The following is a 13,386-nucleotide window of genomic DNA, read 5'->3' as shown; positions in this document are numbered from 1 at the left end:
GACGGCTATCTTTTGCAGCCAGCTTTCCGGCCCTCCTGTGCATGCAGGTGTTCCTACCAGTTGTGAAGGAGGGAGAGCATGGGCTATGAGAACCTGAATCGCCATGCAGGTAATTTTTCATATACTTTATATAATTGTACGTGTAAGTGCTTCTTTTGCTGTGCCAGTCTAAGATTCGGAGTACTTACAGCTCACATCTTCCTCTTAAAATGAGCTTGACTGCTCTGCCACACTACCAAGGTCCTGAGCTAGTACAGACTGATGCTAAGAGTTGTGGATCTACAAGCCACTGGGATGGCTTACTAAAGTCTTTCTGCCAGTAGGACTTCAGGAAAACTCCCCTAACACCGTTTTATCCTTATGACTATGTTAATTCATTCTGCTGTTGTATAGGGTTCCCTTTTTACCTGACCACTATATTGTGCTTACCCCTAGGCATTGCGTCTGTGTGGGTTAGGGTAGGGTCTGCCCATAGCCTTTTACTATTTGTATGCTTCAAAAGAGTGGTATTCTGTATCTGAAGTACTTTTTGACCTTAGTTATTTGTGTAATTGTATAGAACCGTATATACCAGTGTAGTGTATTCTCAAAGATTTAACTATTGGGACTTATTGTACCCTAGTACCATGTTACCTCCTCCCTTGACTGATGCCTGAGTGATTTGCTATTGATACCCCGAGAGGGTTTGGTCTCACTTTTGGTTCAGATACCTGCCTTGCCCCTAGATTAGATAATTTGACAACCCACACCAGAGTGCTCTGGAAAAATCTCCCTAATGCAGTTATTTGTCTTTCAGCGCTCCATGTAGAGCAGAAGAGGAACTTAATAGCTTTGGATGCTGTCGTCACTCCAGATGATGTCCGATACTTTACAAACGAGACGGATGATATTTCTAATTTAGAAGCCAGTGTGCTTGAAAACCCCAATGACGTTCAACTGTGGATCAAACTGGCATACAAGTACTTGAATCAAACAGAAGGGTAGGTAGTTTATGGAAGTAAGCATTTACATATGTCATTTATTTACTCTGTTTTTCCCCATGTGTAATTGCCAGAATATCACAAACATATCTTAGTAGAAATTGTTTTTGACCAGAAGTTGAAGTAAAGTGGGTGCAATAACATTTCAGGAAAAAAGTTAATTGAAAAAAAAAATTAAGTGCACATGGCTTATAATTAAACCTTAGATATGTTATTGGTACAAACACATATTTGATGGGCAAAAACAGTTACACAGAATTGCTAGCTTCCTTTCATTGTTACTCATATTCTTCTTGTCTCCTGTGCATATCTACATAAAAAAATAACGATCAGTTCCTGAAATTTTAGATATTTACTTTTCAAATTCATTGATCATAAATCTAAAATGTCTTCCTTGAATGAGGGTTAACCAGAACTACATGATGACCCAAATAGTCAGACAACAACATTATAGGTTAGTTGCTTTAAAGGGAGCTAAGATCTAATTTATGCATGATAGTTGCCAGTGTCAAGGATATATCGGTTTGTGCTAGTATCTCGCTCCAAAAGTGTTTGTGCATTTAACATCTTTACCTGGAGAAAGCCCCCAAAATGTGTTTGCCTTAAACAGAGGGTCTTGGGACATTCCCTTAAAAGGTGTTTAAAGGTTCCACAACATCCCCTGTCTACGCAATATCTGTATGTTCGCCTATCTCTGAGTGTACCTGACAAGCCCCCTCCACCTCCGGAGTGGGAAAAAGATTGAATCGGTCTTAAAAACGACGTTCTCATTTGGGTAGAGGAATGATTTTAAATGTCTCCATTTTGTAAGAATTCACGGTCTCACTAGATCTATTAATGTGATTTCACATTCGGACACCCAATTCAACAGTGCATTCAATTTAATAAATGCTGATTCTTTTTTTGCCGTCATTGTTTTTTTTTTTTTTTTGTTGTGTCTGGGGCTGATAATTTTCTATAAATATCTACGGTTCTGCATTTACTCGGGGGCGCCATAGAAAGGAGGCCAAACTCTTATAATAGTATTATGCACCCAATTCCGCAGTCCGAGCACTTTACATCAGATGAGCCCTTCCAATTTCTGCCACTGAGTCCTTATAATTAAAAAGTATCTCTGTATCATAAAGCAGTACGGGGATTATACTTCACTATAGGAAGGAGTGAATATTGGCCCCGTTTGTAGTTTATCCTTCTCATCTGGACTAAGTTCATACCACAATTCTTTTTCAATTCATCAAAGTGTGCTGTTGCCAGTTAACTATTATATATGGCGAATCCTAGATGGGTGTATTGGTCTAATAAGTCCATCAATACCCCATTGATTGGTGGGCAGTAAAACAATTGCAACAGAAATGACCCAGTAAAGGTGTACCAATGACACCATTTAAGGGGATTGGGAGTGTCCCCCTGCTCCCCTTAAATGATAATGGGTCGGGTGGTTGCAGGGGTGTCCCCTGCATCCATTACTTGGATTACGGCGGTAAAATCACAGCCTTTTTGCTGCGATTTTAACACATGGAACCCATTGATCATCCAACCACGATATGGTTTCTTTTTGTTATATATCTTGATTGAGGTGTCCAGGCTGCTTTGAAGACCTATGGGGGTTGGGGTGTCTTATCTAAAATGACCAGATCATCAGCGTAGGCCAGATGATATATTTCTTAACTGTCAATAAGCTGTGATTAGACTGTAGCTTGACTGCGATGTTCACCCACGTTCGAAAGATAAAAATGAAAACGTGCTGGGGCAAGCACACATCCTGGAGAGTCACCTATAAGTATTAATGGCTTCAGAAATGTGACCACTCCCATCCAAACCTAATTTAACGTTCATATCTTTATGGATGGCTATTATAATTTCCAAGATGGTGTTAGGAAAGTTTGCTCATGGAGCAACTTTTCCTCCATGTTGGGTGGTCCACACATCTTTTTGCTTTTGCACCTTGTCCTGACTTTTTACAGTGAAGTGAAGCCTTCAGCATCAGCTTGACTCCACTTGCCTTTTTGCTCATTTGTTATGGGGAAACGGACTAGTCCTTCAGACTGTTAGTACTGGGAAATGTTTCCATTTTTCTTTTGACATGTTATCTATTTTGTATGTTTTATATATTGAACAATGCATCCCTCAATGCAGTGCAATTGAAACATTTGTATCACCCTAGACTTAATCTGAAAGGATTGTTTAGTTAATGTGCTTAAAGACATGCTGGTGGCAGCAGTTACCTTTTTTAAAACAATTTTTACTGTATTTTTAGGTCGTTTTCACGTTTATCGTGTTTGGCTACTAACAGTGGCTAGTGTCCTAAAATAGCCATCCCACAAGGGTTTTTGCTTGTTGTTTGGCCATTTTGTTCTTGGCCTTCTTTCTGCCTTGCCAGGTCTGGAATTTCCTTTTATGTGCATGCATTTGGCCGTGAAAAAGCACTGCTTTTCATGGGGTAGTGCATCCCATGTGTGTTGGAAACCAGAAAGTGGGCTTGGACGGTTTGGTCCTAATATACATTCTTTTTACAGTCTAGAGTGTATTTGAGTTTGCCCACAGTGGTCCCTGATTGGGGTCTGTGTTTGGGCAGATCTTTCTATTGGTTGGGCTGAGTTTCTGTGCTCTACTGAATTAGGTTCAGAAGGAGTCCCGCAGCCATTCAACATATCTGACTAGGAGCCAACTATCCTGTGTAGCTGTGCAGACCAAGGAAGAACCCTTGATACATCTTGAAGAGGCCTGGCGACCATCTCTTGCTGCTGTCTTGATGGAACCCTGTCTGGCTCCTGATCTCAAAAGACCCTCTGGTGCTTGAACCATTTGGACTGGTGGAAACAACCAGTCTCAACATCTTCTTATGGCCCTACATGTTGGAGTTTTCAGAAGTGTCGCTGGACTACCCAATGGACTGACCAGCTCCATTTTGGCTACTGCACCATAAGCATCGCTGTTGAGAAGGTCTCCTCTTTACGGAACCTTTCCCTCCATTTTTGGACCCGCAAACGTTTTGCTTTTTATTTTTGAATCTGACCTGAACATTTTACAGTGCAGTCACTACACTGACTTTTGCTCATCTGTTATGGGGAAACTGACATGTCCTTCGGGCTGTTGGTACTGGAAATCTTGTTTAACTTATTCTTGTTACTTTGTTGGCACTTGTGGTAACTTGATATCACTTTTGTTAACGTTTTTATCATTGTTGAATGCATTTTACAATTCAGTTCAATGGGGTGGGCTTTTTGTTTTCCCCTAGATTAACACTCAGAGGATTTTTGGTTACTCTAGGTGTGCCTTAGGGAAAAGCTGGTGGCAGCCATTACTTTTTGCTATTTTTGTGTATTTTCATTTAGTCTTACCACATTTACCATGTTTGGCTACCTTCTGTGGCTAGTGTCCAAACATGACCATGCCACAAGGTTATTGTTTGTCCCTCGGCCATCTTGTCACTAAGAATTTCGAATGGATTGTGTCCTCCCATGTATTCCTTATCTTTGATATTTCCTACTATGCAGCTTGCTACTTAGGACTTTTTTCCCCCCAGTAGTGGGCGCTGTGCGTCGATGCCTGGTCGAGTCGAAGTCCGTCGGAGGTCTCCGTCCTGACGTCATCACTGGGATAAGAAGCATGCGCAGCGCCGGTTGCTCATTTCTGTTTTCCCGCTTCATAGCTTTGGTAACATAACGCTCGGTTCCATGATTCTCAAACTCTTAATAAATTCGAAGAAAGTTCTTCGGTTTTTCGACGAGATGGCTTCCTCATAGGCTCCGTCAACTCCCCGGTACGGTTTAAAGAAATGCTGCAACTGTGGTGCTAAAATGTCCATAACGGACGGACACAGGATCTGCCTGTGGTGTCTAGCGGCAGAACACCTGTGTTCGGAGTGCGACAAATGCATGTCGATGACTGCCAAAGCCTTTAGGGAGCGTAGAGGAAAGTTGTAGAGACGTAGGTGTGATGCTGGAAATGCATTGGAGGGACAGGGCCTCCCTGTCATTGTCCTGTAGTCCTTTTTCATTTGTGTTCTGTAGTGTTTTCTGCCCAGGAGTCCATGTGGGACTCCTGGCAGTGCAGCGCTTCCTATTTTTGGTTTGGTGTACAGACTCATGGGATACCCTTATGGCACCCATGGGTGGGGTACAACCCTGTGCCCCTAGTGTATGTTTTTGGGCACCTGTGTGTGGCCCACAGAGCAGGGTATGGGCTGTTGGCAGCTCCATGCTGAATTTGACAGGTACTCGGAGTATCCTCAATTTTGGTATACCCAGGCCCTGCCATTGGAATCTGTTGATTCCTGATAGGAAACAAGAAAGCCCCTGTGGCTTCTTGCTTTCTATTTTCTGTTACCTTGTTTTCCCAAAGACCTGTGAAGCCCCGACTCTGTCCATTCTCCCTGACTGGCTGTTGGGTGGAAGTTCCATATATGGTATTGTAGTGAAGTCCAGGCAAAACTGGCTGGAGTCTTCCCAGTGACTGTATGTTGTGGGTACACCCAGTGGGTGGGACCTGGGTGAATGGAGTGTGACCAATATGCACTTCTTGTTGTGGATGTCTGGTTTCTGATATAAAACACAATGACTGAGACATCCATGCCCGATACTGGTATGAACGCAGTGTGTAGTGTTGAATGGCTGGGTATTTGTCCCAATACACATTCCTTGTTGTGAGTGTCTGAGAGGGAGAAGAATGGCCTGAATGTTCTGTGCGCCTGATTGGCTGGCTGACTGAATGCCCTTCTGAACGATTGGTTGCCTGAGTGTGACCCAGCAGAATGAATGGGAGATCAACAAGTATATCTGGGGGCCTCTCACTGCTAGAATTCGTTCAGAAGCTGAAGTTGATACTTAAAGCTTATCCTTGAAGCCCAGCTGGAAGAATGATTTGCTGCTGCATTTGCTTCGACCCGATCCGAAAGCTGTCGAGTTCGAGGACTGATCTAAGAGAGGACCTGGTTAGGCGCCCTCTTCCCGAGCTCCGAGGGACCATCGAGCACTGCTAACCTTCACTGAAGCTCCATGGAAGTCAGACACTCGACAGGCTGCCGACAGGAGACTGGGACCGCCGAGGAGAACGAAGGGAAGCATTGGACTTTCAGTCCACCGTCGTCCACCAGGGCTTGCAGGTTTGCTCCAACAGCTGGAGGCCCGTCTAAGCCGTGTTGCCCAGAAGCGGGGACTGCTTGACGCCGTGCCGTCGACGACTGGAGCCGCAACGCTCCATTGATTAAGACATTCGAATCGAAGGAATCTCTCGACCGCACCACCGACTGTTTTATCCCGCCGGAGAAAGTCGAGGCCGCCGAGGAGAATCTGCCGGTGGGTTTCACGCCCCCTGAAGACCACAGACACGCCGGACAACCCGACGCCCTTGCTGGGCCAAAGTTCTTCATAGACTCTTTGCGGTCTTGATCTATTGACATCGAGGTGCCCTGCACGCCTCATCCTTGCAGGACATCTTCGACTCATCGTCGACTAGCACTGCCGGGACCGAAGCTGCTGCCTCGACGCCACTGAACTTTCCATGGAAGGTCATCGATGCCAATTTCACTTTCTTCGAGGCCCATCAACGATCCGTGGCTTCTGCTTTAAAGGGAGTCACTCAAGAAAAATCCATTGTCGCCTCCTTGAGGAACTCTGCTAGTCCAGGTACTTTAGGGTGGTAGAAACATTTTAGAAGGGAATAAGACTAATTGAACAATACATGGACTGGGCTTGTGGTATATCTTTATTTTACAGGTTTCCCAGGTGAGGGGGGAGGGGGGATCTCTACACAGAAATGTGTCTAGTGGTAGGGGCCAGTATTCTGCCAATTGTTCCAACCAACTGCTTTCCTCCTATGTCTATTGTTGTTTACCTTTATTAATTGATTTGTGTGACATTTGACCAGAGTATAGTTGATGCACTTTAATGAAATCTGATAGTTGTTGTACCACTTAGAACTGTATATATTTGCTATTGTAGATTAACTGAGCACAAAGTAGTGAGCTATTGTGATTGTGTATATAACTTGAACCTTAATTATATAAAGACTGTTTTCACTAGTACAGTGTGTGGACATTCCTTTGTGGGTGCTTATGGACTACACTACACTACACTGTACTTAAGTACCAGCCCGCATCACCTCCTGAGAACCTGGTCGTTGATTGCTCGTCCATTGCTACCGTAATAGAGAATCTTGGCTGGGGTCCTCTGTGCCTCTCCTCTACCATATAGAGAGCAGGTGTACAGACACCCCCCTCCAGTCTTTACAGTAGGCCTATAAAATCTACTACCTTCTCCAAATGTAAATCTTCTGACGAGTCGAGACCTTCGTCTCCCCGTCATAAGAAACATAAATGTTCCCAGAGTGGGTCACATCATTCCTAGTCTTCAAGGCATGGCAAAAAGAGGCGCCATAGATCGCCGTCCACGTCCTCGCCCAGTTCACCCAAAAGGGTTGTTTGTCCCTCAAAACATAGTACCCCCAGCCCAATGGGAGGAATTCAGAATGAGTATGATGGTGTTTGAGAACGTGGCCTTGACCCCCCCCTCAAAAAAACCTAGAGGCAATACCCCAGACAAACCTGAGAAGCACGGATGCCGGGAGTCCTCGACCCCATCTATTGAAACTCCTTGAGAGCGATATATTCCCTCGAGTCGAGAGAGACTCTGTGACACAAACCAGAAATCATCATTGACGCCGAAAGGTGGCCATATGGCAAGCCCCCGAGTGTGCCATCGATGCCAAAATCGAACGGAAAGACTATCGACGCCTTGGGTGTCGACCTCCTTGATGCCGTGTATGACAATTACCTCAACGTTATCTTCGAAAACCTCGACGTTTGTGTCGAAGCCATCAACTACTTCGGGGAAATCTTTGAAGCCGTTGACATTTTTATCATCGATTTCCCATTATGACATCCATAGCGCCGCCTTCTTTTGAGAATTTGCACTCCTCGGAGTATTTTAACTTTCCTCAATTTATGAAGATGCTGAACACTCATCTGATGAGGAAAGACCATTTGGTCTAGAGTATAATACACCTTCTGTTCCAGAGGAACTCTTATCAGACCAGTCTCCGATAAATAACCTACAGGACTCCCTACATGAGACAAGAGGCATTGACAATTCCCCTAAAGTTGAATTTGGTAAGGCAGATCCAGGGGATCATGTTGAAGGTAACTATAGACTACTCATGACTAGAGTTATGGAATACATGGGATGGTCTAGGTCCACACGTGTTTTTGAACAGGATGACTTAACAGACATACTGAATAAAGGACCACAGGAAGACCCTATTGTTCCATTTCATAGGGCTCTGCAGAGTATAGCTTCCAACTGGGAAACACCCATGGTTGTCCCGGTAGTCCATAAGAGGCTATCAGCCAAATACAGAGCTCCATCTTCTGACCCTCCGTACCTTTCGGAAATTCCGGTACCTTTCGGAAATTCCGACACCAGAAAGCCTGGTAGTACATCCTCTTCTGGCAAACAAAATGCCTATCCCACAATACCACAAGACTTGGATGACAAATACGATGCCATTGACCAAGGTTTTCTTGGCCGGTAGTATGGCGTTAAAGTCTGCTAATGTGACATGCACGCTGGTGAGGTTTACCCACACCCTTTGGGACTGTATTTCGATGGCAGTTGACAACATCCCCAAATGGGAGGAACAAGACGGTTGCTAAAACATTGTCAAGGATGGGAAGGGCGCTATATGGGAATCCCTCCAGTCTGGTCTCAACTCTGTTGACAGCATCAGCAGAGCCTTGGCGGCTGGTACGGTAATCCGCAGATTTGCTTGGTTGCAGAAGTCCGGATTTGCCCTAGACGTTCAGTAGAGACTTCTCAACATGCCCTTTAATGGCACACATCTATTAGGGAATAAAGGTGATGAAAGTTTGGAGAAGCTGCAAACTTCCAAGGCGGTGGCCAAATCCCTTGGATCTGTAATAAGGCAAACTCCAAACTGCCCCACAGGTGCGCCCTGGAGGCGTAGATTCTTTTGCAATAATTCAGAAAAGAGGACACCCAGCTCAGAGGTCGGGCAATTCCCCTGTGGTGGACAGGGTAGAGGTACTAAGACTGCAACAGTAGGGGCTGCTTTACCCTCAGCCTCTTTGTCAGCCGCTCCAAAACCTCTGAGGTCTTACATCACAAGACGGCAGTAGGAGGCAGGTTATCACAGCATCTGATAGAATGGCAGGCTATTACTTCAGATGTTTGGGCATTGGAAACAGATGCCCAAGGTTAGTGCCTTCCTATCCTGCTAAAACCTCAGTCATCCACCGGGAGACGACGCTTTGAAGATTCCGGATCCGCTCCTTATATTTTAATCCTGCTGGAGAAAGGTGCTATAGAACCGGTACCTGTAGCGAAGAAGAACAAGGGTTGGTACTCACCTTATTTTCTAATTCCAAAGAAGGACAGAGGAGTGAGACCCATCTTGGACTTAAAAGACTTGAACAAGTTCCTCAGGAAGGACAAGTTCAAGATGGTAACCTTTTCTCATCCTTCAGGCCCTCCAGCTTCAGGATTGGTTGTTATCATGGACCTCCGGGATGCTTACTTCCATGTGCCGATCCATCACAAGCACAGACAGTACCTGAGATTCGCCATTGGCAACTCTCACTATCAGTTTCGGGTTCTGCCATTTAGGCGAACCTCCATCCAAGGGTTTTCACCAATCGAATGGCTGTAGTAGCAGCGAGTCTCGGATGACTGGATTATATGGGCCAGTCCCTACCTGGATGACTGGATTATATGGGCCAGTTTCCCAGAACAAGCCCTGGATCACCTCAGCTACACTTGCCACTCCCTCCACAGGCTGGGCTTCTCCCTAAACTTGAAGTCCCAACAGATTCATTCACAAAGACTCCAATTCATCAGAGCAATCATTGATGCTTCTCTGGGAAAAGCCTCGCCACCAGAGGCGAGGTCTCAAGACATTCTGCAGATGGTGGCAAAATTCCAGAATTCCCAATATCTTCCAGCCTAAGCATTTCTGGGGTTGCTCGGTCTCATGGGATCCTGCATTTTTCTGGTGCCAGAGGCTTGCCGGAGAATGAGATCTCGTCACTGGGCTCTCAGCACTCGGTGGCCACAAATCTCAGGAAGGATGTCAGATCTATAAATTCCAGACAGTCTCACTGGACTTTCGGTGGTCGGCCTGTCGGGGAAAACACCTTGAAAGGAGTACCTTTTTGACAACCATGGCTGGGGATTACAGTAGTGACGGACTCCTCAGTCACGGTGTGGGGAGCCCATACCAACGATTTGACCATCAGCGGTCGTTGGTCTCCATTGGAGTCCAAACTACATATCAACCTTGAAGGCCTTTCTGCTATCTGTACGGGGGAAGAATTTCCTGATAATGACGGACAATACAGTGGCCATGTACTACCTCAACAAAAGGTGCTGGGTCACTACCACTGTGCAGAGGCAATGCAGCTATGGTTCTGGGCATTACAAGAAGGAATCTATCAGCAAAGGAAGCCCTTCAAGAGGTCTGCACGCTTTGGGGAATATACAAGATACAGATACAAGGATTGGGACCTCCCGGACAACGTAATGGAGGTGTTGCTTTCTGTCAGAAGACAAGCAACCAAATTATACTGCTGCCGTTTGACTAGGTTCTGCAGCTGGTGTAGAGAAGAATGTTGACCCTTTCTCATGCAATACACCGATGGTGTTATCTTTTTTTGTACACTTGGCAAATCTAGGGTCCAGATTGGAATAATCAAAGGATATCTAGCAGCGCTATCCATCTTCAAGCGCACTGCAGAGGAAGTCTCCTATTTTAAGATTCCTCTGGTAATCAAATTCTTAAAAGGATTAACTAATGTTTATCCTCAGTCTCCTGTCCAAGTCCCATTGTGGGATCTCAATTTTTACACTATTTAATGGGTGCACCTTTTGAGCCTTTTCATTCTTGCCCATTGACTTTTCACCTTAAACAGTTTAGTGGCTATAACCTCTGTCAGAGAGTGAGAGCTACAGGCGTTATCCTACAAGCCTCCTCATACTGTTTTTCATCAAGACACAGTGGTTTTGAAAGTGAAGCCTAAATGTGTCCCTAAGGTTGTTTCTGAATTTCACATCACTCACAAAATAACCTTACCATCCTTTTATCCTGCGCCACACCCGGAAAAAGAGGAAGAAAGGCTTCAGACTCGACCCTAAGCGTGCACTTTGTTTCTGCATTACCAGATTGGCAAGACTGAGACCGAATGATTGATTGTGGGCTATGCAGGCCATAACCTGGGTCTAGCCATCACTAAGCACACCATTGCTAGATGGAATATTTTTTATAATATCAGAGTGTTACAGACTGGCCGATAAAGACCCCAGAACATCTAACGGCTCATTCCACCAGGGGTATCGCAACTTCGTCTGCTTTGCAGTGGGGAGTTCCAATAAAGGATATTTGTGCAGCTGCCACATGGTCATCTATACACACCTTACGAAATAATACAGCCTGGGTTCCTCCACTAGTCAAGAGTCGGTTTTCGGAAAGGCAGTACTGCACTCTGTGCATTCTTGATCACTTCAGTTTTACTCCCTCTGCCGAATAAAGTAACTGCTTTGGGAGTGTATCAAAGATAAGGAATACGTGGGAGGACACAATCCATTCGAAGAACAACTTACTTACCCATAGTAGCGTTCTTTTGACTTGATGTTCCTCCCACGTATTCCTTATCGCCCCTTCCAGCTAACCCCACAGTAAAACTTCCTTTGTGATTAGTCTGCGCTCTCTCAAGGGGCAGCAACCTTCTAACTCAAGACCGTGCTTCACTCTACAAAACGGAACTGAGCCACGGGCACTGTGCACGCTGCTTATAACCGTGATGACATCGACGTCAGGACGGAGACCTCCGAGGCACATACTCGGCCAGGCATCGACGCACGGCGCCCTCTACGGGGAACAAATTCTGAAGCAGCAAGCTCGATATTAGTAAATAACAAAGATAAGGAATACGTGGGAGGAACATCCAGTCGAAAGAACGTTACCATGGGCAAGTAACTTGTTCTTCTGACCTGCGGACAGTAAAATCCTTATGGACTTCTAGTGCCAAGACAGCTGAGGCTTATTGCAAGCTACTGCAGGGTCATTTGTGTTATTCCGCCATGAAATGGGTTGGGGTAGTCTGGTCCCAAACTGGTTTCAGTGTGTCTGAATGGCATGCATGAGCTGTTCCACCAGTGTGCCTGATTGGACTACTGCTGGGGTTTGTGTTTGTGCCAAATCTTTGATTGGATGGTCGGAGTTTTAGCCGTTACCTGTCTTTTGGATGAGAAGAGGACCCCTGCACCTGTTTCAGAGAGATCGTGGATGGAACCTGAAGGAGCCAAGTATCCTGTCAAGCTGCAAGATGTTTAAGGGGGACTGTGGACCTGTTGAAAGAAGGCCTTGCAATCAGCTTCTTCTCCTGTCCTGGAAGAAAGAGCCTTGTATTGTAGGTGATCTTCAGAAGTCCTGCGAAGGAGCTTCAACCCTTGGAGTAGAGGGAACATTCATTATCTGAGTCTGCTTGCAGTCCTGCAAAGAAGTTTGGGCTACCATGCTGCAGACGTCTGTTCCGCGTTGAGGTCTGGAACTTTGGAAGTCGACAGCTTGTGCTACAGGATTCATCCACCTGCATCACTGTGCATTGGTGACTGTCATCCAAAACCGCTTTCCTGCATCCAGTCATGTTCTGATAGGGGCTCTGCATAGAGTTCTGTTGCATTCTCCATCCTGAAGACCTTGAACCCGCATTTTTTGCTGAACAGAGAAGTGCTTGAACCTGCAACCCCTGGGCATCAAGGACTAGAGCTGACTGCGGGAAAAGCGACCTTTGACCATCTTATGAAGATCTGCCAAGTCATTTCAAAAATGTGAGTATGAAGGGTTGAGTTGTAACTGTACTTACCTGAACCCCTATCTCTCATTTAAAGTTTGGTAACTTTTTTATGACTGTTTGGCTTTTCCATTGCTTGCTGATGCATGCATTTCGAAAGTGGAGGACACTTCTTTCACTAGAACAATTTGTCCTCTACCCCTTGGAACTTTTCATTGGACCCCTGACCCCTTCACTAACTTTTTTCCTTGTGTGGAAGCTGCGCAGTATTACAGTTTGTTTTTCGAAACTCGAAAATGGGCGTCGACACAGGGCGTGCCAGTAATACTATCCCTTGTGTGACATCCACTGTACCCATGATCCCTCACGCGTCTAGGACCCTCAGATTGTTTTTTTCCACCATACTGGTCGGAAGAATTTTGCAGAGTTCCCTGGCCTTAGCCATACTTTTGCTAAATATTATATTTACCCATTTCTCCACCCCAACGTCGAGTCACCGAACTTAACACTCGACGCCGGCTCGGAGAAGAATTCCAAAGTCGACACCTGCACAACGGATTTGAGCCTCGGAAGGCCTCTGGCCTCATCCCGGGCCTTGGAAGG

At 45.5% G+C, this 13,386-nt stretch overlaps 1 protein-coding gene across 1 annotated transcript in view; it reads left to right on the top strand.

Annotated features, from left to right (window-relative positions):
- The window catches only part of ZFC3H1 (zinc finger C3H1-type containing), a 1,590,362-nt gene that overhangs the window by 944,368 nt on the left and 632,608 nt on the right, over positions 1–13,386 (top strand). Inside the window, exon 21 of the mRNA XM_069628251.1 lies at positions 797–980. Coding sequence (XP_069484352.1) covers positions 797–980 — 184 coding nt within the window. The remainder of the gene's footprint in view (positions 1–796; positions 981–13,386) is intronic.

This window comes from Ambystoma mexicanum, chromosome 12, assembly GCF_040938575.1.
Source record: "Ambystoma mexicanum isolate Mex_15411 chromosome 12, UKY_AmexF1_1, whole genome shotgun sequence".
Taxonomy (NCBI): domain Eukaryota; kingdom Metazoa; phylum Chordata; class Amphibia; order Caudata; family Ambystomatidae; genus Ambystoma; species Ambystoma mexicanum.
This window is presented reverse-complemented; position numbering and strand designations above follow the sequence as displayed.